The 26,805-nt window shown below is 35.9% G+C and overlaps 4 protein-coding genes across 7 annotated transcripts; 2 read left to right on the top strand and 2 right to left on the bottom strand.

Annotated features, from left to right (window-relative positions):
- Positions 1-7,092: 7,092 nt before the first annotated feature.
- LOC121998687 (protein TOPLESS-RELATED PROTEIN 2-like) lies at positions 7,093-15,455 on the top strand. Of its 2 annotated transcripts, none has more exons than XM_042553706.1 (25): positions 7,093-8,026; positions 8,113-8,292; positions 8,379-8,492; positions 8,581-8,739; positions 9,180-9,360; positions 9,453-9,579; positions 9,664-9,773; positions 9,873-10,011; positions 10,102-10,175; positions 10,345-10,414; positions 10,535-10,608; positions 10,674-10,769; positions 10,850-10,945; positions 11,069-11,196; positions 11,442-11,676; positions 11,749-11,922; positions 12,108-12,215; positions 12,282-12,431; positions 13,376-13,486; positions 13,561-13,740; positions 13,826-13,954; positions 14,268-14,363; positions 14,493-14,678; positions 14,760-14,920; positions 15,019-15,455. In XM_042553706.1, exons 1-25 carry the CDS (start codon positions 7,947-7,949, stop codon positions 15,233-15,235), a joined length of 3,375 nt encoding a protein of 1,124 aa, XP_042409640.1. In that variant the 5' UTR covers positions 7,093-7,946; the 3' UTR covers positions 15,236-15,455. The 2 variants fall into 2 exon arrangements, with proteins under 2 accessions (XP_042409640.1, XP_042409639.1); XM_042553705.1 differs by having other exon boundaries at positions 10,102-10,211.
- Positions 15,456-16,025: 570 nt separating this feature from the next.
- On the top strand, positions 16,026-19,085 carry LOC121998685 (pentatricopeptide repeat-containing protein At1g08070, chloroplastic-like). 3 transcript variants are annotated; one of them, XR_006116555.1, is made up of 3 exons: positions 16,026-17,953; positions 18,138-18,436; positions 18,772-19,085. XR_006116555.1 is itself a non-coding variant. In XM_042553702.1 (1 exon), the coding sequence occupies exon 1, from the start codon at positions 16,041-16,043 to the stop codon at positions 17,955-17,957; it is 1,917 nt and encodes a 638-aa protein (XP_042409636.1). In that variant the 5' UTR covers positions 16,026-16,040; the 3' UTR covers positions 17,958-18,070. The 3 variants fall into 3 exon arrangements, 1 of the variants encoding a protein (XP_042409636.1); XR_006116554.1 differs by having other exon boundaries at positions 16,026-17,998; XM_042553702.1 differs by lacking the exons at positions 18,138-18,436; positions 18,772-19,085 and having other exon boundaries at positions 16,026-18,070.
- LOC121998686 (3-dehydrosphinganine reductase TSC10A-like) lies at positions 18,667-20,719 on the bottom strand. Its single transcript, XM_042553703.1, has 3 exons — positions 20,151-20,719; positions 19,446-19,593; positions 18,667-19,076 (listed from the first exon to the last, which is right to left on the bottom strand). Exons 1-3 carry the CDS (start codon positions 20,688-20,690, stop codon positions 18,781-18,783), a joined length of 984 nt encoding a protein of 327 aa, XP_042409637.1. The 5' UTR covers positions 20,691-20,719; the 3' UTR covers positions 18,667-18,780.
- Positions 20,720-24,170: 3,451 nt separating this feature from the next.
- On the bottom strand, positions 24,171-26,586 carry LOC121998684 (3-dehydrosphinganine reductase TSC10A-like). The gene is made up of 3 exons (XM_042553701.1): positions 26,005-26,586; positions 25,349-25,496; positions 24,171-24,626 (listed from the first exon to the last, which is right to left on the bottom strand). The coding sequence occupies exons 1-3, from the start codon at positions 26,542-26,544 to the stop codon at positions 24,325-24,327; spliced, it is 990 nt and encodes a 329-aa protein (XP_042409635.1). The 5' UTR covers positions 26,545-26,586; the 3' UTR covers positions 24,171-24,324.
- Positions 26,587-26,805: the final 219 nt, after the last annotated feature.

Raw genomic sequence — 26,805 nt, 5'->3', positions numbered from 1 at the left:
AACTTGTTTCATCAAATTCCGAGGTCTCTAGGTCCATATTTAAGCCTTACATGTTTCATTTTAATTATTTAAAAATAATTTTAGGTTTTGGACGAATTCTGGATTCGTCCCAAATTTTGGGACGAATCCAGAGATTCATCCCAAAAATTTAATCATTTTTTTTAAAAATAAACAAACTTGGACGGCTTAAATACGGACCTAGAGACATCGAAATTTGATGAAACAAGTTTTTATGTGCTCGTCTCATTGCCATGATCATAAATCTATCAATAAAAATATTTTTTACCAAATATATATATATATGGAATTTTTTAATCTCAATTTGACCTAATTTGGTGTTAAAAATTCAAATCACTGAAAATAATAATTAAAAATTATGGATGATGACGTATTTACGATCAGCTCAACGATACAGATGCATAGAAACTTGTTTCATCAAATTCCGAGGTCTCTAGGTCCTTATTTAAGTTTTCGGACACTAATTTACAAACGTTCAGTACACAACACATTTTTAGTTAGTATCAATCTATAGATGTTTTAAAAAATATCTATATAGAGACATCAGAATTTGATGAAAACAAGTTTCTATGTGCTCGCCTCATTGTCATGATCATAAATCTATCAATAAAAATATTTTTTACCAAATATATATATATTTGGAATTTTTTAATCCTAATTTGACCTAATTTGGTGTTAAAAATTCAAATTACTGAAAATAATAATTAAAAATTATGGATGATGACGTATTTACGATCAGCTCAACGATACGAATGCATAGAAACTTGTTTCATCAAATTCCGAGGTCTCTAGGTCCATATTTAAGCCTTACATGTTTCATTTTAATTATTTAAAAATAATTTTAGGTTTGGGACGAATTCTAGATTCGTCCCAAATTTTGGGACGAATCCAGGAATTCGTCCCAAAATTTGGGACGAATCCAGAATTCGTCCCAAAAATTTAATCATTTTTTTAAAAAATAAACAAACTTGGACGACTTAAATACGGACCTAGAGACATCGGAATTTGATGAAATAAGTTTCTATATGCTCATCTCATTGTCATGATCATAAATCTATCAATAAAAATATTTTTTACCAAATATATATATATTTGGAATTTTTTAATCCCAATTTGACCTTATTTGGTGTTAAAAATTCAAACTACTGAAAATAATAATTAAAAATTATGGATGATGACGTATTTACGATCAGCTCAACGATACGAATGCATAGAAACTTGTTTCATCAAATTCCGAGGTCTCTAGGTCCATATTTAAGCCTTACATGTTTCATTTTAATTATTTAAAAATAATTTTAGGTTTGGGACGAATTCTAGATTCGTCCCAAATTTTGGGACGAATCCAGGAATTCGTCCCAAAATTTGGGACGAATCCAGAATTCGTCCCAAAAATTTAATCATTTTTTTAAAAAATAAACAAACTTGGACGACTTAAATACGGACCTAGAGACATCGGAATTTGATGAAACAAGTTTCTATGTGCTCGTCTCATTGTCATGATCATAAATATATCAATAAAAATATTTTTTTACCAAATATATATATATTTGGAATTTTTTAATCCCAATTTGACCTTATTTGGTATTAAAAATTCAAATTACTGAAAATAATAATTAAAAATTATGGATGATGTCGTATTTACGATTAGCTCAACGATACGAATGCATAGAAACTTGTTTCATCAAATTCCGAGGTCTCTAGGTCCATATTTAAGCCTTACATGTTTCATTTTAATTATTTAAAAATAATTTTAGGTTTGGGACGAATCTTGGATTCGTCCCAAATTTAGGGACGAATCTAGAGATTCGTCCCAAAAATTTAATCATTTTTTTAAAAAATAAACAAACTTGGACGGCTTAAATACGGACCTAGAGACATCGGAATTTGATGAAACAAGTTTCTATGTGCTCGTCTCGTTGTCCTGATCGTAAATCCATCAATAAAAATATTTTTTACCAAATATATATATATATATATATGGAATTTTTTTAATCCCAATTTGACCTAATTTGGTGTTAAAAATTCAAATTACTGAAAATAATAATTAAAAATTATGGATGATGACGTATTTACGATCAGCTCAACGATACGAATGCATAGAAACTTGTTTCATCAAATTCCGAGGTCTCTAGGTCCATATTTAAGCCTTACATGTTTCATTTTAATTATTTAAAAATAATTTTAGGTTTGGGACGAATTCTGGATTCGTCCCAAATTTTGGGACGAATCCAGAGATTCGTCCCAAAAATTTAATCATTTTTTAAAAAAATAAACAAACTTGGACGGCTTAAATACGGACCTAGAGAAATCGGAATTTGATGAAATAAGTTTCTATGTGCTCGTCTCATTGTCATGATCATAAATCTATCAATAAAAATATTTTTTACCTAATATATATATATATATGAAATTTTTTAATCCCAATTTGACCTAATTTGGTGTTAAAAATTCAAATCACTGAAAATAATAATTAAAAATTATGGATGATGACGTATTTATGATCAGCTCAACGATACGAATGCATAGAAACTTGTTTCATCAAATTCCGAGGTCTCTAGGTTCATATTTAAGCCTTACGTGTTTCATTTTATTTATTTAAAAATATTTTTAGGTTTGGGACCAATCCTAGGTTCGTCCCAAATTTTGGGACGAATCCTAGATTCGTCCCAGAATTTGGGATGAATCTTCGATTCGTTCCTAAATTTGGGACGAATCCAATATTTATCCCTAAATTTGGGACAAATTATTTTTTCGTTCCAGATTTGGGGACGAATTTAGCAACGAATTATTTTTATGTTGCAAACTTGAAACGAAATTTTTTTGTTGCAAGTTTTGTTGGTTATTTGGGTCGAAATTTATTTTCGACCCTAAATTTGTTCCAATTTTGGGACGAATTTTTTTCGTTCCAAACGTTTGTCCTTAAAGTTGTATATTTTTGTAGTGAAGTGTGAATGATAATATATCAGATGGTGACAAAGTGGTGTCATCGTCAGGTTTGGCAGGATGCCAACAAATTATTGAGAAGTATATAGATATTCAAAGTGATGGTCGTGAAGTCCACTCAAACCCAGCAAATATCAATTATAAAAAAATCATATCAAATTTTACTTTTATATTAAAAGGATATTTATTCTGATTTTTAACTATTTTTATCCGATAATTTATTAAAGGGCACGTAGGTTTGTAAATTGATTAAAAAGGTTAATCAAACTTTAATATTTATCAAATGTCGTATTCAATTTTTTACTCTTCTCATCTTACCCCTCTAGTTTTTTTTCCCTTTTCACTTTTCTTAAACAAGTGGTATTTCTTCTTTTTTATCTTTTCTTTTCTCTCACTTTTACATACTTATAATACGTAGACTCACGTGATTTAGAATTTAGTTAATTTTTTTAATGATATTTTAACATCTTCGACTAAATTGAAATAAATAATGAAGTGTACCGTTAAATTTCTTGTAGTTTTAGAAATAGGATCTGAAATAGATCCAATCAAAATTATCTAGATCTATCAGTGAATTTTTTACTAAATTTTAAAGTCAAAATAAATAATAGAGGACATCATTAAACTTCTTACAATATCAGAAATGCACAAAATCTAAAATGGATCCAATCAAATCCGTGTATTTCAATCAAAATCGACTGATATATCTAGATAAGTTTGATTGAACTTCGTATGAATTTTTAAGATGATAAAGTGTTAAAATATTACTAAAAGAATTAGGACTGTAAACAAACTGAGTCGAGCTAAGCTTTGGGGTGTTCAACCTTATTTGATAAGATAACCAAGCCGAGTCATGCCAATCTTAAAATGAACCAAACTTTTGAAATAAGTGTTCAAGCTTGACTTGATTTATTTTTTATGAGTTTGAGCTTGTTTGAAGCTTGGTTAGAGCTTGGTTCGTTTAAATGTTATCAAACTCTTAATTCAAGCTTGACTTGAGCTTGGTTCGTTTAGATGTTATCAAACTCTCAATTCAAGTTTGTTTGATTGTTTGAAATTTTAATTGTTTTATTAGTTATTAAGATTGATAATTTAAATTTATTTTATTTTATTTTATTGTTTATTTAGCATATTGAAAAGAGTTTTATTAATAAGTATTGTTCTGTGAACATTGTTTACGAACGTTGTTCATGAACATTGTTCACGAACATTAACGAGCTGAACACATATGTGTTCAAACTTGTTTGTTTAGCTTAACGAGCTATGCAAACTTGTTTATTTAATTAATTTTATGTATATTGAACGAACATAAACAAGTTCTTATTAAGCCGAATATTAAATTTGTTCACGAACACTTGGTTCATTTATAGCTCTAAAAAGAATCAGTTAAATTATTAATTCTAAATCTTAAATATCGTAAATCTGATATGAATATCAGGGAGGAAAGGAAAAGGAAAAAAATAAATATTGTAGGTAGAGAAGAAAAGGAAAAGAAATCTAAAAAGTTAAAAGAAAAAATAAAGAAATTGAATGTCACCTTTAATAAATACTAAAATATACGTTCTTGCGGTTTTTTTTATAAATTGTCATTTTTTTATCTGATTGATTTATACTATAAATTATCCTAATAGTGATAAAATAAGTTTTGTTTTTTTTTTAAAAAAATTAGAGAATGTAGAGGACAGAAGAAATATTTAAGGTGGTGGGGTCCCTGAAGAAACCTCCACTGGGGATGCGGTAAACACCAACAAGAAGGGGACATGATTCTCTGTGTGACCATGTTAAGAGAAGATAATAATAATAATAAATACTTTTATTTGTCTTTTATTTAAATAATAATAATCTCATTCAAATATTTATTTTATAAACAATAATTTTAAACCATAGAAAAATAAGAAGAATCTCGATAATTTCTCAAAGTACTACGAAGCCACGTAAGGAATTAGTACTGACACGTCATCTCCAGTGAGCGACTTTACGTACCGTTCATGGTCATTGAGCCAGTCTGCTGGCAGTCCAAAAGTTAGTGGTCCCGGACACCCTACTCGCACTGCCACCGCCAATCACCATCCTGACTCCGTTCCCGATGCGCTGCACTGAATGCTACTGCGAGGACAGGAGCTGGGTAGGCGGTGGGTAAGTTCTGGTATTCGCCTGTCCTTCCCCATCCATCACCGCACCAGTTTTTTATGCGATTCGTACTTTATTTTTTTTTTTCCAATTTAAAAGAAAATTAATTTTGAGATTTTATGTAAAATTAAAAAAATATTTTTATTTTTAGACTCATCTTATTAATTAATTTATTTAATTAATTAAGAAATCATCGAGGGACCATTTCCGACCTGAAAGTGACATGACTCTGCATGCCAAATTGCCAACTAACGTGATATATTTCTATAGCATTTTGACAACGTATATGGTATTATACGTCAATATCTATGCGGTGAGATCTAGATTAGTAGTGGGTATCGGTCGGTTTTGTCTATTTTACTCTACTATGATTTAATTTTTTTTAATTTCGATTTTAAAAATTGTTATCTTAAATTAAATTATATTATTATGATTTGATCCGATTTTTATTTTAATATGATCCGATTTATACTATCAATTATATATAATTTATATAATAAATCAAATTGATTTTATGCGATTACAAATATTAGTTTAGAGACTAAGAAAAAGTATCAATTTATTAAAATAATTATAAATTTAAAATAATATTAAAATTTTATTATCTGACAACAATAAGTAAATATATAAATATATAATTTAATTATGTTATTATATTAAATGATTAAAAATTAATTCATTTGTATAGTCTAATATTCATAAAAATCATATTTTAAGTATAATATCATCGATTCAATTTATTCAATTTTTTAGACTCAAAATTATAAATCGAATCGAATAATCAAATTTTAAAAAATTTGAATTAAAATCGTTCGAAACATCGAAAAAATTGAATAAAACAATCAAATTTTTTTTTTTGATTAGGTAGATTTTTTCGATTTTAATCAAATTATCCACCCCTAATCTAGACCGTCCAAAGGCTCTGCTAGTCAACACGTATGCAACGTGGACGCTGCAAAAGTCATCATCTCATGCCGAGAATTTATTGCTCTATTTCTCAACAAAGGGAAAGGTTACTTTTGCCATTTACTTCTTCGGATTTTTCATAATTCTTTTTTTTTCCCAAATTTTATAATATTATCTATCTTTTTGGATTTAAGTAAATTTAATGATTTTTTAAATCTAAGTCCTTAAATTTTCATCAACTAACTTTATTTTTTGTCTTGTTATAACTAGTGGACCCACTCATATTATTATGATGCATGACGGAAGGACCCCACTTCGGTTCATGCATTTAATTATGCAAAACATGTGGATTATAAAAGTATAAAAAATTGTAATCGAATTTAATTATATTATTATTAAATATTTATTATTGAGTGTAAAGTTAGAAAGTGTTAATTCAAAAAATTGTCCTACAATTTTAGTTTTAGGTATAAAAAAATATACACGTGTAGCAATGTAGATGGTCCCTGTTTGCATCAGCTTGTGTCTGAAATGCAAGTGGCCCTGTATTTTATAGGGACTCGGGCTTATCGCCATCGATAAGTAGTTGTTCTTATCATTTTAGAAAGGGACATGTGCATGCCTTATCCCGTGTCTATTGACTTGTATAAGGTAATAAAATATTGAGCTAAAGTCACCCCGATTTCCAATTTTTTATACTTCGAATCTGGAGAAGGAAGGAACGCACATTGATGCGGAATGGGCGTGATGTTATCACTTCCCAAAGAACGATCCGGGGAGAAATAGCGAAAAGCCGAGCGGGTTGAATCGCGTACGAGGAAGGATGACGTGGCGATCTCTAGTTCGAGCGTCCGTAGATTGACCAAAATGCCATCGATGGTTGTGGGCCACGGAAGGAAGATGCCCTTCATTTGGGCGGAATGACTAATTCGTCCCTATTGTGAAAGTGAACGATGCTACGTTGTGAAATCCCGAAAATGGGCTCAGTTCGAGCTGATTAGTCCCAGGCACCGACATGTCTCGCGGAGGGTGAGATAGTAATTTCGGATGTGGATGGGGTCAGTCTATAAAAGGTGAGAGATAGGGGGGACAGGACAGCGAACGCTGCGGCTGATGAGAGAAGTGGGAAGTAGGGAAGAGTCGAGAGAAAGAGGCGGAGAGAGAGTGGTTGAGGGAAAAGAGACTCCACCAAAACCCTAGAAATTCACGTGGAGGCGTGGAGTTCGCTGCATCGGCGGGTTCTCTGTCCAGGAAATTAGGCGTCTTCGTCAGTTCGTGAAGGATTCAGCTCCGGATCGAGGGTTTCTCGTCGTCTGGTTTGGTAAAGGGTGTTTGTTTGGGAGGCGTCGATTGGATCGGGTTGCTTTGCGGCGCGAGTTTTCCCTCTGGTTTAATCGCTTCCGGCGCGCTATTTTTGGTTGGATTCTGGATTTTGTTGGATGAAAATAGCGCCTTTTGGGTGTTAAGATCGTAGCTTTTGTGCTCGGAGGCTGCGAACTGCAGGCTTCTTGAAGCTTTGGTTTTTCTGTTTCTGGGCTCACTGACTTTTCTGGGTTGTACTGATTGTGATTTTTGTGCTCCGAGACTCGGGAAACACGCGCTACGGTCTCCACTATTGTTTTTTTTTTCGAGTCTTTGCTCTGCCAATCTTCTTGAGGTGGGAAGTTGTGAATTTTTTGTTTGCTCCAGAGTTAGAACCTTGTAAGATTTGGATTCTGTTGGTGGTCGAGGATACTTTGGACGGAATTCATTTACCGCTACATTTTGTAGCAACAAGGTACTTGCGCAGGAGGAAGAAGTTTTATGCATTTTCCGTTAGGGGATAGGTGAAAGTGGGATTCTGCAAGCGTGAAGTTTGGGATTTTGTTGTTTGTCTGTCTGTCTTGCCTTTTCCATTCTATCTGCACAACAAAATTTCTGCGCTGGAGCGTATAGGGATTCCTGGTTCGATGTCTTCTCTGAGCAGGGAACTGGTTTTCCTGATACTGCAATTCCTAGATGAGGAAAAATTCAAGGAAGCTGTTCACAAGTATGCTAACATTTTCCTTGACAAACTTATTATCTGGAGTTCTTAATTTCTTTTGGTCTTTGTTTAAATATCTGGTTGTCTTGTAGGCTGGAACAGGAGTCAGGCTTCTACTTCAACATGAAACACTTTGAAGATCTAGTTCAGGCAGGGGAATGGGATGAAGTTGAAAAATATCTTGGTGGTTTCACTAAAGTTGAAGACAATAGGTACTCCATGAAAATCTTCTTTGAGATCAGGAAACAGAAGTACCTTGAAGCACTTGACAGGTAAAGTTATGCAACTGCCTTAGCTTTTGTTCGAATTTAGCTGAAAATTTCTGTTTTCAGATCATTTTACGCTGTTACTTTTACAGACATGACAGGGCAAAAGCCGTTGAGATTCTGGTTAAGGATCTCAAAGTTTTTGCTTCTTTCAATGAGGAACTCTTCAAGGAGATCACTCTGCTGCTTACTCTGGAAAATTTCAGGTAATATATTCTAGAGTTGGATAACATATGTGTTTTTCCTTAAACTTAATTGGTCATTAACATTTTTCAAATTTTAAAACCTATGTAGGCAGAATGAGCAACTTTCTAAATATGGAGATACAAAATCAGCAAGAACTATAATGCTTCTGGAGCTTAAGAAACTTATTGAAGCTAATCCTTTATTTCGTGACAAGTTAACATTCCCACCTTTTAAAGCTTCTCGCTTGCGAACACTAATCAACCAAAGGTGCAAAGTTACTTTTCCCTTATTGCATGATTACTTTGATTAGTTGATATATCCAAAGATAGCTAATTCATGTGATCGAGGCTCCGTGTATGTATTGTCAGTTTTGTATTCGATGGATTGGCTAATGGAGTTGGTCTATACCTATAATAGTTTTTTTTCCTCATGGATGTTTGTCAGCTTTTCTATTTTCATGCATTGAACTTGTTATGAGGACCCATCAATTTTCCTTTTCTATTCTTGAATTGTCCCAAGTTGAAGGGTGCTTCAAATGTATAACAATCTGGTGCTATCCAATATTGATTATGGAAAGTGAACCTCTTACCCTTTTTTCTACCTAGGATAGAACTTCTGTATCTGCTTTATTTTCTTGTTTAAGTCTCATTCTGGGAAATGCATTGTAATAGCGCAGTACTATTTATTGACTTATGCATGTTGTTTAGTCTCAACTGGCAGCACCAGCTTTGCAAAAATCCACGTCCCAACCCTGACATTAAAACACTCTTTATTGATCATTCATGCGCTGCTCCTACAAATGGAGCACGGCCACCTCCGCCTACCAATGGTCCACTTGTTGGGTCAGTTCCCAAGACTGGGACGTTTCCTCCAATGGGTGTTCATAGTGTAAGTGGATTATGTTTGTCAGTCTCTGTGTTTAATTTTTTTTCTTCATTTTTTAATCTGATTACTAATTATTGTGTTCTATCCTTTTTTAGCCTTTTCAATCAGTTGTTTCTCCACCTGGTAGTGCCATTGCTGGATGGATGACCAACCCTAACCCTTCACTGCCACATGCTGTTGTAGCACCTGGCCCCCCAGGTTTGGTGCAGCCTCCAAATGCAGGTACTGATTGTTCAATGTTTCTCTCATATGCATTCGAAAAGTTTAACATGGTGTCGAAATCAAACCATGCATGTGATATTGCAGCTGCATTTATGAACCACCCGCGGCTTCCCACAGGAGCTCCTGGGATTGATTATCATACTGCAGATTCGGAACACTTGATGAAAAAAATCCGAACAAGCCAAGTAGATGAAGTATGAAGGACATAATGCTTACAGATTTCTGGGATGGGATTCTTTATTCATAAAGTTGAATGCATTTCTTCTTGGAATGTAATTGAGTTTATCATCTAGGTATCCTTCTCTGGTGTAACTCATCAGCGCAATATTTATTCTCAAGATGACATTCCCAAGGCCGTGGTTCGGACTCTTAATCAAGGTTCAAACGTGATGAGCTTGGATTTTCATCCAATCCATCATATGATTCTTCTAGGTAATTTCTGTTCTTGGGAAGTATTTTGTTTTTTTTGCATTGAGCTTCTCTATTCAAGTTTATATTTTTTATCCTATCATTTTCTCTTAGTTGGGACAAATGTTGGTGACATTGGCATTTGGGAAGTTGGATCCCGAGAAAGGCTAGCACAAAAGACATTCAAGGTTTGGGATATTACATCTTGTTCTTTGCCTTTGCAGGTATTCATCAAGCTGAAAACCCACCCCTTGTCTTTTTTTGGTCAGACTATAAGAACATGAACAGACAATTCTTTTTTAAATCTCTTAGTATATTTCATACTTGACATCACTTTCAATTTCAATATACTTGCAGGCAGCACTCATGAAAGATGCTACCATATCTGTCAACCGATGCTTGTGGAGTCCTGATGGTTCTATTCTTGGTAGGCTTAAGCAAAAATTTTTTAACCTAGTTGGATCATTGGTTGGGCGGGTATATTCACAACATTATTATATTGTTACAATTCTTCTTAATTCTTTTTATTCTTCTATGATACTTGTAGGTGTTGCATTTTCAAAGCATATGGTGCAGACATATGCTTTTAGTCTAAATGGAGAATTGCGACAACATTTGGAGGTTAGCTAATTAGTTATTGATTTTTGTCAACCATATGATGGTTCTGATAGTATCTAGTTTTGTAGATTGATGCACATGTAGGTGGCGTTAATGACATTGCCTTTTCCCATCCCAACAAGACTCTCTCAATCATTACTTGTGGTGATGACAAGACAATTAAAGTGAGTAGGAAACCATGTGGTTAATTAGTCACAAGTTAAAAAGAAGAATTGCATGTTATCTTCTGTTGCATGATGGATAGGTATGGGATGCTTCAACTGGACAGAAACAATACACTTTTGAAGGTCACGAAGCCCCTGTTTATTCTATTTGTCCTCACTACAAGGAGTCCATCCAGGTTTGTATTTGCTCACCTTTGTATGTACTGTTTATTTGCATGATCTTCATGGTGCAAAACTTACAATTATGGTTTATTTATCCATACCCTTCTGACATTGTTTCACCATTTCTCTCTGTGAAGTTTATCTTCTCAACTGCAATTGATGGTAAAATCAAAGCATGGCTCTATGACTGTTTGGGATCTAGAGTCGACTATGATGCTCCTGGCCGTTGGTGCACAACCATGGCATATAGTGCTGACGGAACAAGGTGATGCATATTCATATAACCTCTGTCACAGGCCTGAGTATATTTTCTACTCTGTTAATTTATGAACAACACAACCAGTGACTGGTCATTTTATATCTTATGCACATATAGTCATGATTATTATTTTTCTGTAGCTTTGATGCTATCTTTCTTGTTCTGCTCTTCTAATGTTAATAATTATTCTGTATTCTACTATACTCATTACTATACAGCATCCATGCTAAAGTTTCATCTTTTGGTGGCAGGCTTTTTTCATGTGGAACAAGTAAAGATGGTGATTCACATTTAGTTGAGTGGAACGAGACTGAAGGAACTATTAAGCGGACATACACTGGTTTTAGAAAACACTCATTAGGAGTTGTCCAGTTCGACACAACTCGGAACCGCTTCTTAGCTGCTGGAGATGAATTCCAGATTAAGTTTTGGGATATGGATAACACTAATATACTGACTACTACTGATGCAGATGGCGGGCTTCCTGTTAGTAGCTTTTCTTGTATATTTCTTGCAATTTGAACTTTTAGTTTGTATGTAACTATTTCTCCATGGCAGGCAAGTCCTCGTCTGGGATTCAACAAAGATGGTTCATTACTTGCTGTTACGACTAGTGATAATGGAATCAAAATTCTGGCAAATGCTGATGGACAACGGGTTATAAGGATGCTTGAAAGCCGAGCATTTGAAGGTTCACGCAGTGCTTCTCAACAAGCTATTGCGAACGTGAAGGTAATATTCAGATCAACTAATTCTCTAAGAGAATATTGTCTTTCAAATTCCTGTGTGGCAAGTGCTTACTGCTAAAATGAAATTTGTTGATAAACTGCACTTCAATGATGTGCAAAATTTTATGTCACAAGCCTATTCATAGTCATCACTTCAATTATCTAACATTCTCTTCACACTTTCTGCAGCCCCCAGTTATCAATGCTTTAGGATCAGTTTCTAATGTCTCTAGCCCTATAACTGCAACATCTGAACGCCCTGATCGAATCTTACCTGCAGTATCTATGAGTGGCTTGGTAAGTGAACTTGGTACTAATGCCATTGTCCAAAAATTAGAGCTATGACATGAACAAAATCTGCAGGCTGTTATGGATAGCAATAGGACTGCAGATGTCAAGCCAAGGATTTCTGAAGAAGCTGAGAAAATCAGAAGCTGGAAGTTACCTGAGATTGTGAATTCTGGGCATCTTAAAGCTTTGCGGTTGCCTGATTCAACATCAGCAGTGAGCAAGGTACATGTTTATGTAATGCAAAATTTTATTTGGAAAATTTCTTATTTTGCTACCTCCAATTGTTTTTCGGGTTGCTTCAAATGTTTTTATGTTGTTACCTATTTAAATAATTTTTGTTTGTTATTTTTATTCAAGAACTGCTAGGTACGGTCCAGTTTAAAAGTATGAAAGCATAAATTTGTCAATTAGGCAAAAGGAATTTTATCTTAAGGGAATTACTTTTGATATGCCAAGACAAAAAGAAATCATGAATTCCTATTTTTTTTTTTTATCTCAAAGAACTTATTTTTCTTAAAACTAATAAATATTTAGCCTATTCTTTGTATAATAAATTTACCATGTTTGCAAAATTATTTTTTTGTCTCTTTACAATGTTAGTTCCTTTATATATTTTTTTATTTTTAAAATGAGTTCTTTTCAGTATTTGTATTCCTAAGAGATTAGTGCGGGCAGTATGTCCTTAGCAGCTATTATAGTTCCGTCCATGCTTGCAATAACTCCAGCAAATTTTATGGTTAATGTTAGGTATGTTTGAGATAGAAGAGTGAAACATAATATCAGCTTTTGCTATTACAATAATTGAATTTAGTGCGAGGAAACCTTTATTGCTTTAAATGTTCATTATCAATAATCTTACACAACATCTGTTGAGTGTCCTATACGCTAGTTTGTTTGTTGTGATTGTAATGCTACGTAGATTCTTTCTCTTATAAACTTATGATCTTTTCATGTTTTCAATGTGGGACTATTTTTGCAACCTTGCAACCCCAACAGATTCTACTATAATTTTACTTGCATCAATTGTCTTTTGTTCTAATTCTTTATCTTCTGTAATCTCTATAATGTGTTCTATTTTACATTCTGTCAAGTATTACACTAGTTATCTCCTTTATTTTGCTAATTTCAATAAGGTGATCAACTTACATACTTGTGTTCTCTCGCAGGTTGTGAGATTGCTATACACCAATTCTGGACTCGCTGTATTAGCACTTTGTTCCAATGCCATGCATAAACTATGGAAGTGGCCACGCAATGAAAGGAACCCATCATGCAAGGTCAGAAAGTAACAGTTGTAATAAATTGGTATTTGCTTTTAGGATAACATTGATTGTTTCTATTGTTCTTTCAGTCAACTGCATCTGTTGCTCCTCAACTTTGGCAACCATCAAATGGTATTTTTATGACCAATGAAACAAGTGATAACAATCCAGAAGAAGCAACTGCTTGTATTGCTTTATCAAAGAATGACTCTTATGTAATGTCTGCATCAGGAGGAAAAGTTTCTTTGTTTAATATGATGACTTTTAAGGTACATAGCCATGGTCTGATTTGATCTGTTGCTACCAACATCTTTTTTATTTCATAGAGAACTTGAGCCGTAACATACCTTGCAGGTTATGACCACTTTTATGTCACCCCCGCCAGCAGCCACGTTTTTGGCATTTCATCCTCAAGACAATAACATCATTGCCATTGGAATGGAAGATTATAGTATTCAGATCTACAATGTCCGGGTTGATGAGGTTTGCAATCCCATAAATTTCAATTAACATAGGTCATCCCTCATGCTTTCTACTAGCCAAACTATTTGTATCTTTGATGTTTTTCAGTGATTTGTATTGCTTTTGAAAAGTACATGCCATTTTCATCTTTTGAATCGTTCCATTAGTTAACTTTTTCTCTATAGCATTAATGCCTTTTTATTACCCTCTAGCTTCCAAATGTTTGGATCTTGTAGAAATTTTAGCATCTGTTAAGGATTTTATAGTTATGGATGGTTGAGTTTGATATCATGGTTTAGCACTTGAAATCATCTATAATTTCACCTGCTTGCAGGTGAAAACCAAGCTCAAGGGTCACCAAAAGAAGATAACTGGTCTTGCATTTTCCCAGTCTTTAAATGTTCTCGTGTCCTCTGGCGCTGATGCTCAGGTTTGCAGATAAAAAATGGAATTCTTTGTTGATCATATCTTGAATCGCATTTCGGAGCTATATCTTTTTTCAGTTTTATCTTTTTAACATCTTCTGTTATTACTCGTAGACTAATGCAATAATATGCAGCTTTGTGTTTGGAGCATAGATGGATGGGAGAAGAAAAGATCGCGGTTCATTCAGGCGCCTGCTGGGCGTGCATCTCCATTAGTTGGGGATACCAAAGTTCAATTTCACAATGATCAGACACATCTCTTGGTTGTCCATGAAAGCCAAATCGCAATCTATGACAGTAAACTTGACTCTCTGCGTTCGGTTAGTTCTCATCTCCAATAATAGACATTACTTACCAGTTTTAATCTATCTTCAAATACTTATTTCAATCCAAATGTGCAGTGGTCTCCTAGAGATGCACTTCCAGCATCAATATCAAGTGCAATATTTTCTTGTGATGGTATGTTGGTGTATGCTGCATTTGTTGATGGCGCTGTTGGAGTTTTTGAAGCTGACAGCTTGAGGCTCCGTTGCCGAATCGCTTCCTCTGCTTATATACATAGGTACATATCTCCTTTTCCCAGTAAATTACAGTTTGATGATGATGAACTAACTACATTGCGATAACTTTCTTTTCTTCCTTTCAATCTTCAATTTCCAGTGGATCTGCCTACCCCATAGTGATTGCTGCTCACCCATCTGAACCCAATCAGATAGCCCTGGGGATGAGTGATGGTGCTGTTCATGTGGTGGAGCCATCAGACAGCGATACGAAATGGGGGTCGGCGGCGCCTTCCCAAGACAGCGGAGCTCCGCCAACCACATCCTCGACCCCTGCTCAAAACAGTAGTCAGGCATCCGAACCCCCCTCCCGATGACTTTGACAGTAGTCGAGCACAAGCGGAACTAAATGAGGAAGATCAATCTAAAGGCTAGAAGCAGGTTATCTCCTTTTTGTTTCTGCTAACCTGTTTGTTTTCTGTAAATCTCATTGTGTATGGTACCTTTAGAGATTCTTAAAAGAGTGAGGAAGATGTTTGTTGTGTAAAGAAATATATATAAACTTATGGTAATCTAGATTTTTATTTGCTCTCTTAATTATTATCCTTACAAATCAGAACTAATCAAACAAACAAACAAACATATAAAAAATCGTAGTTGCTTCTGGCAAATATTCGCTTAATTATGTTATAATTATTAATTAAAATAATTGAATTGTTGGGTAAAAATTAAAAGGACGTTTTAAATTTTGTAAAATATAAAAAAGAAAACCGTAATTTTTTAATAAAAAAAATTAAAAGGGTAATTCATTGGATATTTTATATCTAAAATATTTTTTATTTAAGTTTTATTATAAACGATGCAGTAGTTATCGAGTGGTTATTAGTACGCAAAAAATTAATTATTTTGTTTTAACTATAATATAATATAAGATAAAACATGATTATATCAAAATATTCTTTATCAATTTAGTTAAAATTACTTAAACTTTAATAAAATGGCTATAAAAACTACTTAACTAGTTGCTACAGAAAAACTAAATTTTAAATTTTAAATTTTAAATTCTCAAGGGTGTATTTTTGATAATTTATAAAATATGAGGGGCCCTATTGATTTTTCCCTAAATTGTTTACATTTATCTTTCTTTATTTATGTATGCACACTGCCGGTGAAGCGGAAGCAATGGCGTTCGCTCCTTCCTCTGCTTCACTCTTTTCGGCTTCGCCTCTCCCCTTTCTTCTCCGCTCGGATTCCATCGCCTCCACGGACGAGATCAAGCAAGGCCACGCACCCACGGCCTCCTTGGGCGTAAACCACGCTCGATCCCTCCTCGCCCACCTCCGCGCCGGCAATAAGGATTTGGCCGCGTCGACATCCATCGCCTCCTACAGAGATTCGCTGAAAAGAGGTACCTTTCCGGATAATTTCACCTTTCCTCCCCTTCTCAAGCTCCTCGCCGACGCCCGCGCGTTGCGGGCCGGGGTCGCCCTCCACGCTCATACTGCGAAGATGGGGTTCGACGTCGATGTGTATGTTAGAAATTGCCTTATCAGGTTGTACTTTGTGTGCGGAGAGATCGGTTGTGCGAAGAAGCTGTTTGATGGATTTCCTGAGAGGGACTTGGTCTCTTGGACTACTATGATTTCGGGGTTCACGAAGGCAGGCCACCCGAAGGATGCCGTCAAAGTGTTCTTCGAGATGGTGGATGAGAATCTGAGAGTGGATGGAATGACCATTGTCGCGGTTCTGTCGGCCTGCGCTGAGATCGGGGACTTGGAATTGGGTAGGAAGGTGCGAAGGTGCGTTGATGCCTTTCATTTGGATGCCGACGTCTTCATTGACAATGCTCTTGTAGACATGTATTCCAAGTGCGGCGACATTGTCTCTGCTCGCGAGGTGTTCGACAAAATGCCCTTGAGGAACGTCGTCTCTTGGAACTCCATGATTGCCGGGCTAGCTAACAACGGTGAGTTCGAGATGGCCTTGGTGCTGTTCAGGCAAATGCAGTGCGATGATGTGCAGCCCGACGGCTTTACGCTGGTTCCAGTGCTTAACTCTTGTGCAAGTCTTGGTGCACTTGAGCTAGGAAGGTGGGTTCATGCTTGCCTCAGTAGAAAAGGCATCGAAGCGGATGGTATCATAGGGAATGCCTTGGTTGACATGTATGCCAAATGTGGGATGATCGGCCCGGCCATGGAGGTTTTTAGCAGTATGTCTCACAGGGATGTCTACACTTTCACTTCCATGATTGTTGGGCTGGCAATGCACGGTCGAGGAGATGAGGCACTTACACTCTTCGATGACATGTTGAGAGCCGGTGTGAGGCCAAATGAAGTCACATTTATTGGAATTCTGTCAGCGTGTAGCCATGCCGGTTTCGTTGAAATTGGCCTTCGTCATTTCAGGAGCATTACGGCGACGTATAACCTCACTGCAAAGATCGAGCACTATGGTTGTGTGGTCGATATGTTTGCACGAGCAGGGATGCTAGATGAAGCACAAGAATTCATTTCGAGCATGCCTATTGAGCCTGATGAGTTCATATGGGGATCTCTTCTAGGTGCTTGTAAAAACTACTCAGAGGTAGATATCGGGGAAACTGCCTTGGAACGTATCGTAGAGCTAGACCCGGACGAGGAAGGAGCTTATATTCTCATGTCAAATCTGTATGCCTCCTCCAATCGCCGTAAGGATGGATATCAGATAAGGAAAACAATGAGGAAGAACAAGGTCAGGAAGACTCCAGGATGCAGTCTAATCGAGGTAGATGGCATCATTCACGAATTCCAAAAGGGCGACAAGTCGCACCCACAAGCCCAGCAAATATACGCCATGGTCGACGAGTTCATTCATCTTCACCGAACTCTTTCTCATGAAAAGTCATGCCACCACAGTGAGAGGTTGGCCATTGCCTTTGGTTTGATTAGTACAAAGCCTAGCACATTGCTAAGAATTGTCAAAAATCTTCGAGTATGCAAATATTGCCACATTGCAATTGAGTTGATTTCAAGGTTGTACAATCGGGAGATCATCGTCAGAGATCGATACCGGTTTCACCACTTTAAGAATGGAGCATGCTCATGTAATGGGTTCTGGTAATGTTAGAACGATTTCTCTTGTTTGCAAAGGTCATAGAACAGGTGTGCTCATTGCTCTCCATTCAATTACAAACAATCCTTAGGGAAGAGGGATTAAATTCCATTTTTTTAAAAGATGACTAGGTTGCATTGATCTTTTTTATTTCTTTTGTCGATAGGGTTAATGAATCACTTATTGCAGGTAAGACTGATGGCAATGCCAAGGGCATTATATACTAGTGCTGCTCGAACAGCAACTACAGCAGGCATGACTGTGAGGTTCATGCCAGATTGTTCCGCGAACAAACCTTTACGCTGAAACACACGATCAAAACAAAAAAAGAAAACCAAGAATTTTTCATCGGGTATAAACAACCTCGTCTGAACGGTATGCTGATGCTTGTCTGAACAACTGATGTATGACTGGTTACAATATGATGATGCTACCTATAAGCTCCATGCCTTCTCTATCCTTGTTCCTTCTGCGAGAATCATCTGAAGGTTATATCGATCTCATTGTTTTTCATTTTTCTTTCATGGTAAATTCCTACTCTGCATTTGATCTTTCTTGTGCTTTATCTACAATGCAGTTCTATGTTTGTCGTAACAGTTCTACTCTGAACGTAGTGGCTTTATCACACAATTTGCAGAATTAAAATAGGGTCAATGTCAGTGCATACCACTAAATTAGACTCAATTAGTCGCTTAACTGATACCAATCCACTACCTTGTAGCTGAACTCATATTGAACCATTACGACACAACTTGGATAGTTAGTTGACATTGCATTTGTTCTCTTATTGAACTACATGAAGTTTACATATCCAAAATACCAGGAAACTTGACTACATTCCCTTCTCGGTGTGCCACTTCTTTATGACCCCAAACCAACTCCACTGGAAGCACAACCCTACGAGGCGCATAAGGCTTGCACCGAGAACCTCTCTGAATGCCATGAAGATGGATGGTTGAGGAGACATACCGGCTGTTGCAATGCAAAGCATGACTCCCTCAAGGTTGCAAGGAACAACGAATAGAGCAGACTTGATCCCGTTCAAGGCTATTTGGGCAACTTTATCAGCCTTCATGCCACCTGAGGATGCTGCAATTTTGTTTGTAACCTCTGGTCTTCGCTTCAACTCTGCAATTCGTAATATAGAAGGTTGAGAAACACACACCACCCTAACAACTATGTCATTATGCAATTTTCACTTTTAAATTAGCAAAAGCAGTCACTGTAAATTTTAAAATTTACCTACATCTTTTCATCCCTTAAAGTGATGCCAGACTCTCTTCAACCTCTCTTGATATTAACACTTAGTGGCATAGAGTAAGTAGATGTATCAGTGTGATTGTTCTTGCTTTAGTCATAATAATATAATTTCTTCACTCCCAACTCCTTCCATTCAAATAAGCTACACAGGCTTATGTTTAAAGAAATAGTAACAAGCATTATAAATTTTGGATGAGGAAAATGAAACAATAAATAGCATGAGTCTTTGAAACTAACCTTCAGCAAGCCCTGGTGTTTCAGTATCTGGAGGAAATATGAGAGTGACATGAATATTATCTGCAACAACCTCATGTTGCAATGCCTCTGCAAGACCTCGAAGTGCAAATTTACTAGCTGAGTATGCCGTATAACCATAAACACCCACCTGCATGACAAAATACTCATCGTTCAGATTAGCCATATAGTTTATTCTAGTTTATTGTGAGTGCTTACCATTGACAGTAAGATAAAAAAAAAAACACTGATTCTTAAATAGAATCCTGCTAACCAAATTTTAGATGGTTAACAGTTCAGGATACAATATGTGGAAGGGATTCACCTTTTAAATATTAGTATTTTTTTCCATTTTATCCTGAGTAATCCAAGTTTACAGTAGAAAATTATAAGATTAAACAGGAAAAGGCTGATATTGATGACCTTTGAAATGCTTCTCCACATATTTCAGATCATCAAATATTGATCACACAATTTCCCTTTGTTAGATATGGTAACTTGAAATTTCTCATTATGAAATGTACAAGTCTTGCTTGATTCACCTTTAATGAATCGTGTTGCTTGAATTTCAAATACTTAGGGTTCCTGTTTATCAATCTTAATCATCAATTTATGATAAAATTTTATATCAAATTCAAGGTAAAAAATAAATAAATTAAAGCTGACATAGAAAGAAAACAATTTGGAATTGGGGAGGAATATGGATACCTGACCAGCTTGGGAGGACATTAGGGCAATTGATGCGGGGATGCCAGTCTCTCTGGCCCTCTTCTTCATGGCAGGCAGCGCAGCCTTGATCAGGTGAAAAGTGCCCATGAGGTTGACATCGACCATGAATCTGACCTCATCTAGGCTCTGCAGATCGAGCTCCTGCGGCACGAACACGCCTTGGTTGCAGATGAGGACGTCGACGGGGTCAAGGGCTTCAAGGGCGCGGGCGACGCCCTCGGCATCGCGGACGTCAACCGCGATAACCGATGCGTCGACGCCGGTGGCGAGGCGGATGGTTTCCCGTGCGTCGGAGAGGCGGGAGCGATCTCGCGCGAGGATGGAGACGCGGGCTCCCTCGGCGGCGGCGCGGCGAGCGAGGGCGAGGCCGATGCCGCTGGACCCGCCGGAGACGAGCACGTGCCGCCCCTTGAGGGGGATCCGCTCCGGCCGGGGGCGGACGAGGACCGCAAGGGCGAGGAGCAGCGCGGCGAAAGGGAAAACGAAGAGGAGGAGGAGGAAGTAGAGGGAAGAAGCCATTGGTCTGCAATGAAGGTCAGTGAGCAGAGTGGTCTTTGTGAATTAATTATACTGATTTCATAAAACTTAAAATTATTTTCTTCTTTTTTAAATATAATTTTAGATTATAAAAATTAATAATTATATATATATATATATATATATATCTAAAATATCTAATTTTTCGAACTTACTAGATGCTCATGAACATTTATTCAGTCGGTCTATTTTTTCCAGGTCCGTTATCAATTAAAAAAAAATCGCTTATAATTCGTCACTATCTTGACCTGAAATTCTTGAAATCCGTACTAAGAGCATGAGGCAAACTGCTTCTCCACCTCCCCGGTCCAACCTTCCCTTTTGTCTCCCTTTGAAATGACTTTTCTACCCCTCTTCCTTCTTTCAACTCCTTTATTTATATTTTTCGTTTTCAATTTTATTTAATTTTAATTTAGTTTTCTTTTTAATCAATTCTATTTATTATTTTTTATTATTTTTTTATTTTTTATTTTATATAATTTTTTAACATATGTCACTCGATATGATACATGTTTATTCGTGGTATGAAATAATATGTACACCTTTAAGTACGTCGGAGTAAAATTTAAAGGTAATATTGAATAAAATTTTTATTTTTATATATTTTTATTTTTTTTTTGTATTATTATATGTCAGGAGGAGTAGATTTTTTAGCTCATAGAAAAGTGGACCAGGAGATAGATCATCCTTAATTGTAGCTAGATTTTGATCACGATCTGGTCGCAATTAATTGCGATACTTTTTTGGATGCACCGTTTCATCTAGGTTATAATTTGGATCAAAGCAAGCGATTGGAGGTTGTCTGAAAGCCGCCCCCACTTGGGAGGACGGATCCTCTGGTCTGCAAATTGTATATCAGAGTACGGTCCACTTTTTTAGATCCTTGATTTGGATAAACCCTATCTATTTAAAGGTGAAGTCTATCCAAATCAAGGGTCCTCATGCAATAGACCATTTCCTGGTCCATAATTTGCGGACCAGAGGATCCCTACTGCCTACTTGGTGCCCAACAGCCTGTCCACTTGCTCACCTCCGACGACTTTTAGGCGGCCTTCAGCCGTTCGCACCGACCCAAACTATAACGTGGAGGGGACGTTAAACCTAGAAAGGTATTGCAATCAATTACGATCGGTAGTGGCCACGATCCGATCACAATTAAGAGTGGTCCATCTCCTGATCCATTTTTTTGTGGACCAAGAGATATGGCTATGTCCCCGAGGTTATGATGCTGCGATAGGACATCCAGATTATTACCTAGGCACTCACGGTTCAATTCCCAACTATGACGTATTTGCAAAAAAAAAAAAAAACTCCTCCAAATGAGGGGCGCAACCCAAAGATGTTGAGCTTCTGGGTTAGCTGCCGCTTGCGTTTCTTGATTTACCTTGGTAGCCGGTGGAAAATTTTCGTAGGACTGGACCGATTATCTAAGGATAGTTAATGAGATTAACTGAGATTATCAATTTTTTTTCATTTTAAAAAATATTTATTTATAAATTATAAATGTATTTACTATTAAGTATTAGTATTTTTATTAGTTTATATATATATATATATTGATATTTTTAAAATTTTTACAAATAATAAATCCTAAAATTTCAGTTCGGATCCTTTGTCCCAAATTTCTTTGTCCCTATGTCCCCTGCCGATCGGACGGATCAGATTACATCTCAAGGTATCATGGCATCCTTAAGATGTGTGCAGTATCCTTGTGATGTGCAAAGCATCCTTGAGATGTAATTTGATCTGTTCGATCGACACGGGGACAGAAAAATTTGAGGATAGAGGATCCGAACTCCTAAAATTTATCTAAAGATTACAAACATATAATTAAAAAAAATTATTAAAAAATAAAACTGATAAAAAAAAACTAAAAAAACTAGTTAAAAAAAAAATAAAACTAAACCAATAAAAAAGATATAAACATAAATAAAATTAAAATTTAAGGTGGAGCGGGGAAAAAAAATGTGTCATGAGGGTGCGAAAACATCTCTCTTAAATTACCCATATTCTAATTATTGACATGTCAAAATTTCACTCTTCCTCTAAATTACTCTCTCTAACTCTTGACATGTTAGTACCTCTCCTCTTTTTAAATTATTCTTTTTAATTCTTAAAAACAATTGATCGAATAAAACTAATAAAAAAATAAATAAAACTTAAAAAAAAACCTCCAAAAAAATAAGAACGAATAAAAATCAGATTGCAAGGATATAAATGGAAGATTGAAGATGGGGCCAGAAGGGAGGCGTGTCAGAGGGGTGCCAAAAGCACCTCTTTACAACAATATAAAATCACTGCACATTTATAGCACCAAGCATCACTGCACATTTACAGCACCAAGCAACACCTATCACATGCAAAATTTACTGCAAATGAATTCAACAACTTGTTTCGATGTACTAATAATAGTTATTAATGTTTTAAAAAAATTCAAATAAATAAAATAAAGCTGAAGCATGAGATCTCCATGAAGAGAGAGCTGTCGAAAAAGCAGAAACACAACTCTCTCTCGTGTTTTTTCTCCCCTTTTTTTTTTTTTTTTAATATAATTGGATATTCAATTCTCGTGGAATAGACTATTCCGCCTCGTATTTTCTTCATCAAATAAATTTCAGTTTTGTACTGTATACGAGGGATCGTGACACAGATATCAGGTGGAGCAATACCAGGAAAATTTTATAAAAAAAATTTACTTATAAAAATTAATTTTAATTTTTAAACATTATTCCTATTTTTATTTTTTTTAAGTAGGACAAGACTTTAATATTTTTATAATTTTATACACTTAAGGATATATATAAAAATTTGATGTGGGCAACTGCCCATCAAAATTACACGTGTCTTTGTCCCTGGTTGCGTATGTAATGTTAGGGTAACTCTAAAAAATCCCAATAACAAATTACTGTAATAAGAGAATTTTAGATTTTTAATTGATTAATGAGAAAAATTCTTAATAATACGTCACAGCTAAATCTCGAATTCTAAGTTCCTGATTGATTAATGAGAAAATTTTTTAATAATACGTCAGAGTTGAGTCTCGTACTCTAAATTATTGATTGATTTATGAAAAAATTTTTTAATAATAAACCGCAGCCGAATCTTCAACTTTTATTTTTTGTGTGAAAAAAAGGACATTAATATAATTTCATTTTAGACTTTATCAAAATTAATTAATAAAGAGGGTAGATTTTTAATAAAATAGTAAGATAAAAGTTTCTGAAATATTTAAATCACGTACCTAATTTTACTTTTGCATCTACGTTCCAAGGTTTAACTAAATTATACTCAATTAGTTGCTTAACTGATACCAATCCACTACCTTATAACTGAACTCATATCAAACTCATTTCCATAAAACTTGAAGGGTTAGTTGGAGAAAAAGATGATAATACTCATATGAGGCGATCCAGTATCATCAGTTCACCGCCTAAATATAGATAGATAAATCATGAAGAATAATTTATCCTAACACAACGACCCTTTGAATTAAAGAGATCAAACACACAAGAAGTATTTTACAACTTAAAAGAGTTAGTTGGCATTGCATTTGTTCTCTTATTGAACTACATGAAGTTCTAAAACTTTACGAGTACATATCCAAAAGACCAAGAAACTACTCGGCCCTACATGCCCTTCTTGGCGTGTCACTTATGACCCCAAACCAATTCCACTGGAAGCACAACCCTACGAGGCGCATGAGGCTTGCACCGAGAACCTCTCTGAATGCCATGAAGATGGATGGTTGAGGAGACATACCGGCTGTTGCAATGCAAAGCATGGCTCCCTCAAAGTTGCAAGGAACAACGAATAGTGCTGACTTGATCCCATTCAAGGCTATTTGCGCGACTTCATCAGCCTTCATGCCACCTGTGGATGCTGCAATTTTGTTTGTAACCTCTGGTCTTCGCTTCAACTCTGCAATTCATAAAACATAGACGGTGGAGAAACACACACTGCCCTTACAACTATGTCAATATGCATTTTTCACTTCTGTAAATTTTAAAATTTTGCACAGATGTCATAGAGAATTTATATCTTTACTTTGATGTTATCTCTTTGCAACCTCTCTTGATATTTTACTCTTAATCACAAGAGTAAAAATCGGAAATTTTATCTCTCTTTTTCTTTGGGATTGTTTATAATTTGTCCCTATATTCATCTTGTAAGGGGAATGTTAGAATTAATAATTATATGCACTGAAGATAATAGTTCACTCAAATATTATATTTGGTCATTTGGTGGCATAGAGTAGTAGGTATATAAGTGTGATTGTTCTTGCTTTAGTCATAATAATATAATTCTTCACTCCCAACTCTTTCCATTCAAATAAACTACACAGGCTTATGTAGAAATAGTGGCAAGCAGTCTTCACTCTATCTTACGCTGTAGATAAGGAATTATTTGGACAAGGATTTGATTTAGATGTTTAAAAACGTAATGAACTTGAATGTCGTGTAACAAAATTTTCAAACTCATCTAAGAAAAGACATTCTATCCAATATTCCACTAACAATAACATGAGATAACAATTTAAACACACTAACATAAACATGCATGCCTTATAAATAGGTGAAGTAACATATACATTTTGGTTGAGGGAAAAGAAACAATAAATAGTATGAGCCTTTGAAGCTAACCTTCAGCAAGCCCTGGTGTTTCAGTATCTGGAGGGAATATGAGAGTGACATGAATATTATCTGCAACAACCTCATGTTGCAATGCCTCTGCAAGACCACGAAGTGCAAATTTACTAGCTGAGTATGCCGTATAACCATAAACACCCACCTGCATGACAAAATACTCATCATTCAGATTAGCCATAGTTTATTCTAGTTTATTGCAAGTGCTTACCATTGACAGTAAGAAGAAAAAAACACTGATTCTGAGTATCCGGAAGGGATTCACCTTTTAAATATTAGTATGTTTTCCATTTTTCCTGAGTAATACAAGATTACAGTAGAAAAATTATAAGATTAAACAGGAAAAGGCTAATATTGATAACCTTTGAATGCTTCTCGACATATTTCAGATCATCAAATATTGATCACACAATTTCCCTTTGTTAGATATAGTAACTTGATCTTGCAAGATTTTTTCTATATAAAAATTAAGTCTTGCTTGATTCAGCTTTAATGGATCGTGCTTCTTAAATTTCAAATAGTTGTGCTTCCTGTTTATGAATCTTAATTATCAATTTATGATAAAATTTTATATCAAATTCAGAGTAAAAAATAAATTAATTAAAGCTGACATAGAAAGTAAACAATTTGGAATGGGGGAGGAATATGGATACCTGACCAGCTTGGGAGGACATTAGGGCAATTGATGCGGGGATGCCAGTCTCTCTGGCCCTCTTCTTCATGGCAGGCAGAGCAGCCTTGATCAGGTGAAATGTGCCCATGAGGTTGACATCGACCATGAATCTGACCTCATCTAGGCTCTGCAGATCGAGCTCCTGCGGCACGAACACGCCTTGGTTGCAGATGAGGACGTCGACGGGGTCAAGGGCTTCGATGGCGCGGGCGACGCCCTCGGCATCGCGGACGTCAACCGCGATGACCGATGCGTCGACGCCGGTCGCGAGGCGGATGGTTTCCCGTGCTTCTTCGAGGCGGGAGCGATCTCGCGCGAGGATGGAGACGCGGGCTCCCTCGGCGGCGGCGCGGCGCGCGATGGCGAGGCCGATGCCGCTGGAACCGCCGGAGACGAGCAGGTGCCTCCCCTTGAGGGGGATCCGCGCCGGTCGGGGGCGGACGAGGACCGCAAGGGCGAGGAGGAGCGCGGCGAAAGGGAAAACGAAGAGGAGGAGGAGGAAGGAGAAGGAAGAAGCCATGGATCTGCACCGAAGGACAACAGCGAGCAGAGTCGTTCGATTTAAAGTCACTTAAAAAATACTCAAAAGACACATAATTGTAAATAAAAAACGTATTTATATTTCAAAATACTTTACCGTGCCTATTAGTTAATTAATTTAGTTTATTTAAATTTATTTATAAAAATTCTCATTCAACTTAATTAACAATTTTATTGTCCTTATAAATTAATTCTCCTGATTCATAAAACTTAAATTATTTTCTTATTTTTTTAAGATATA

Source organism: Zingiber officinale, chromosome 6A (genome assembly GCF_018446385.1).
Source record: "Zingiber officinale cultivar Zhangliang chromosome 6A, Zo_v1.1, whole genome shotgun sequence".
Lineage (NCBI taxonomy): Eukaryota > Viridiplantae > Streptophyta > Magnoliopsida > Zingiberales > Zingiberaceae > Zingiber > Zingiber officinale.
The sequence above is the reverse complement of the archived record's forward strand: the minus strand, read 5'-3'. Positions and strand labels throughout refer to the sequence as shown.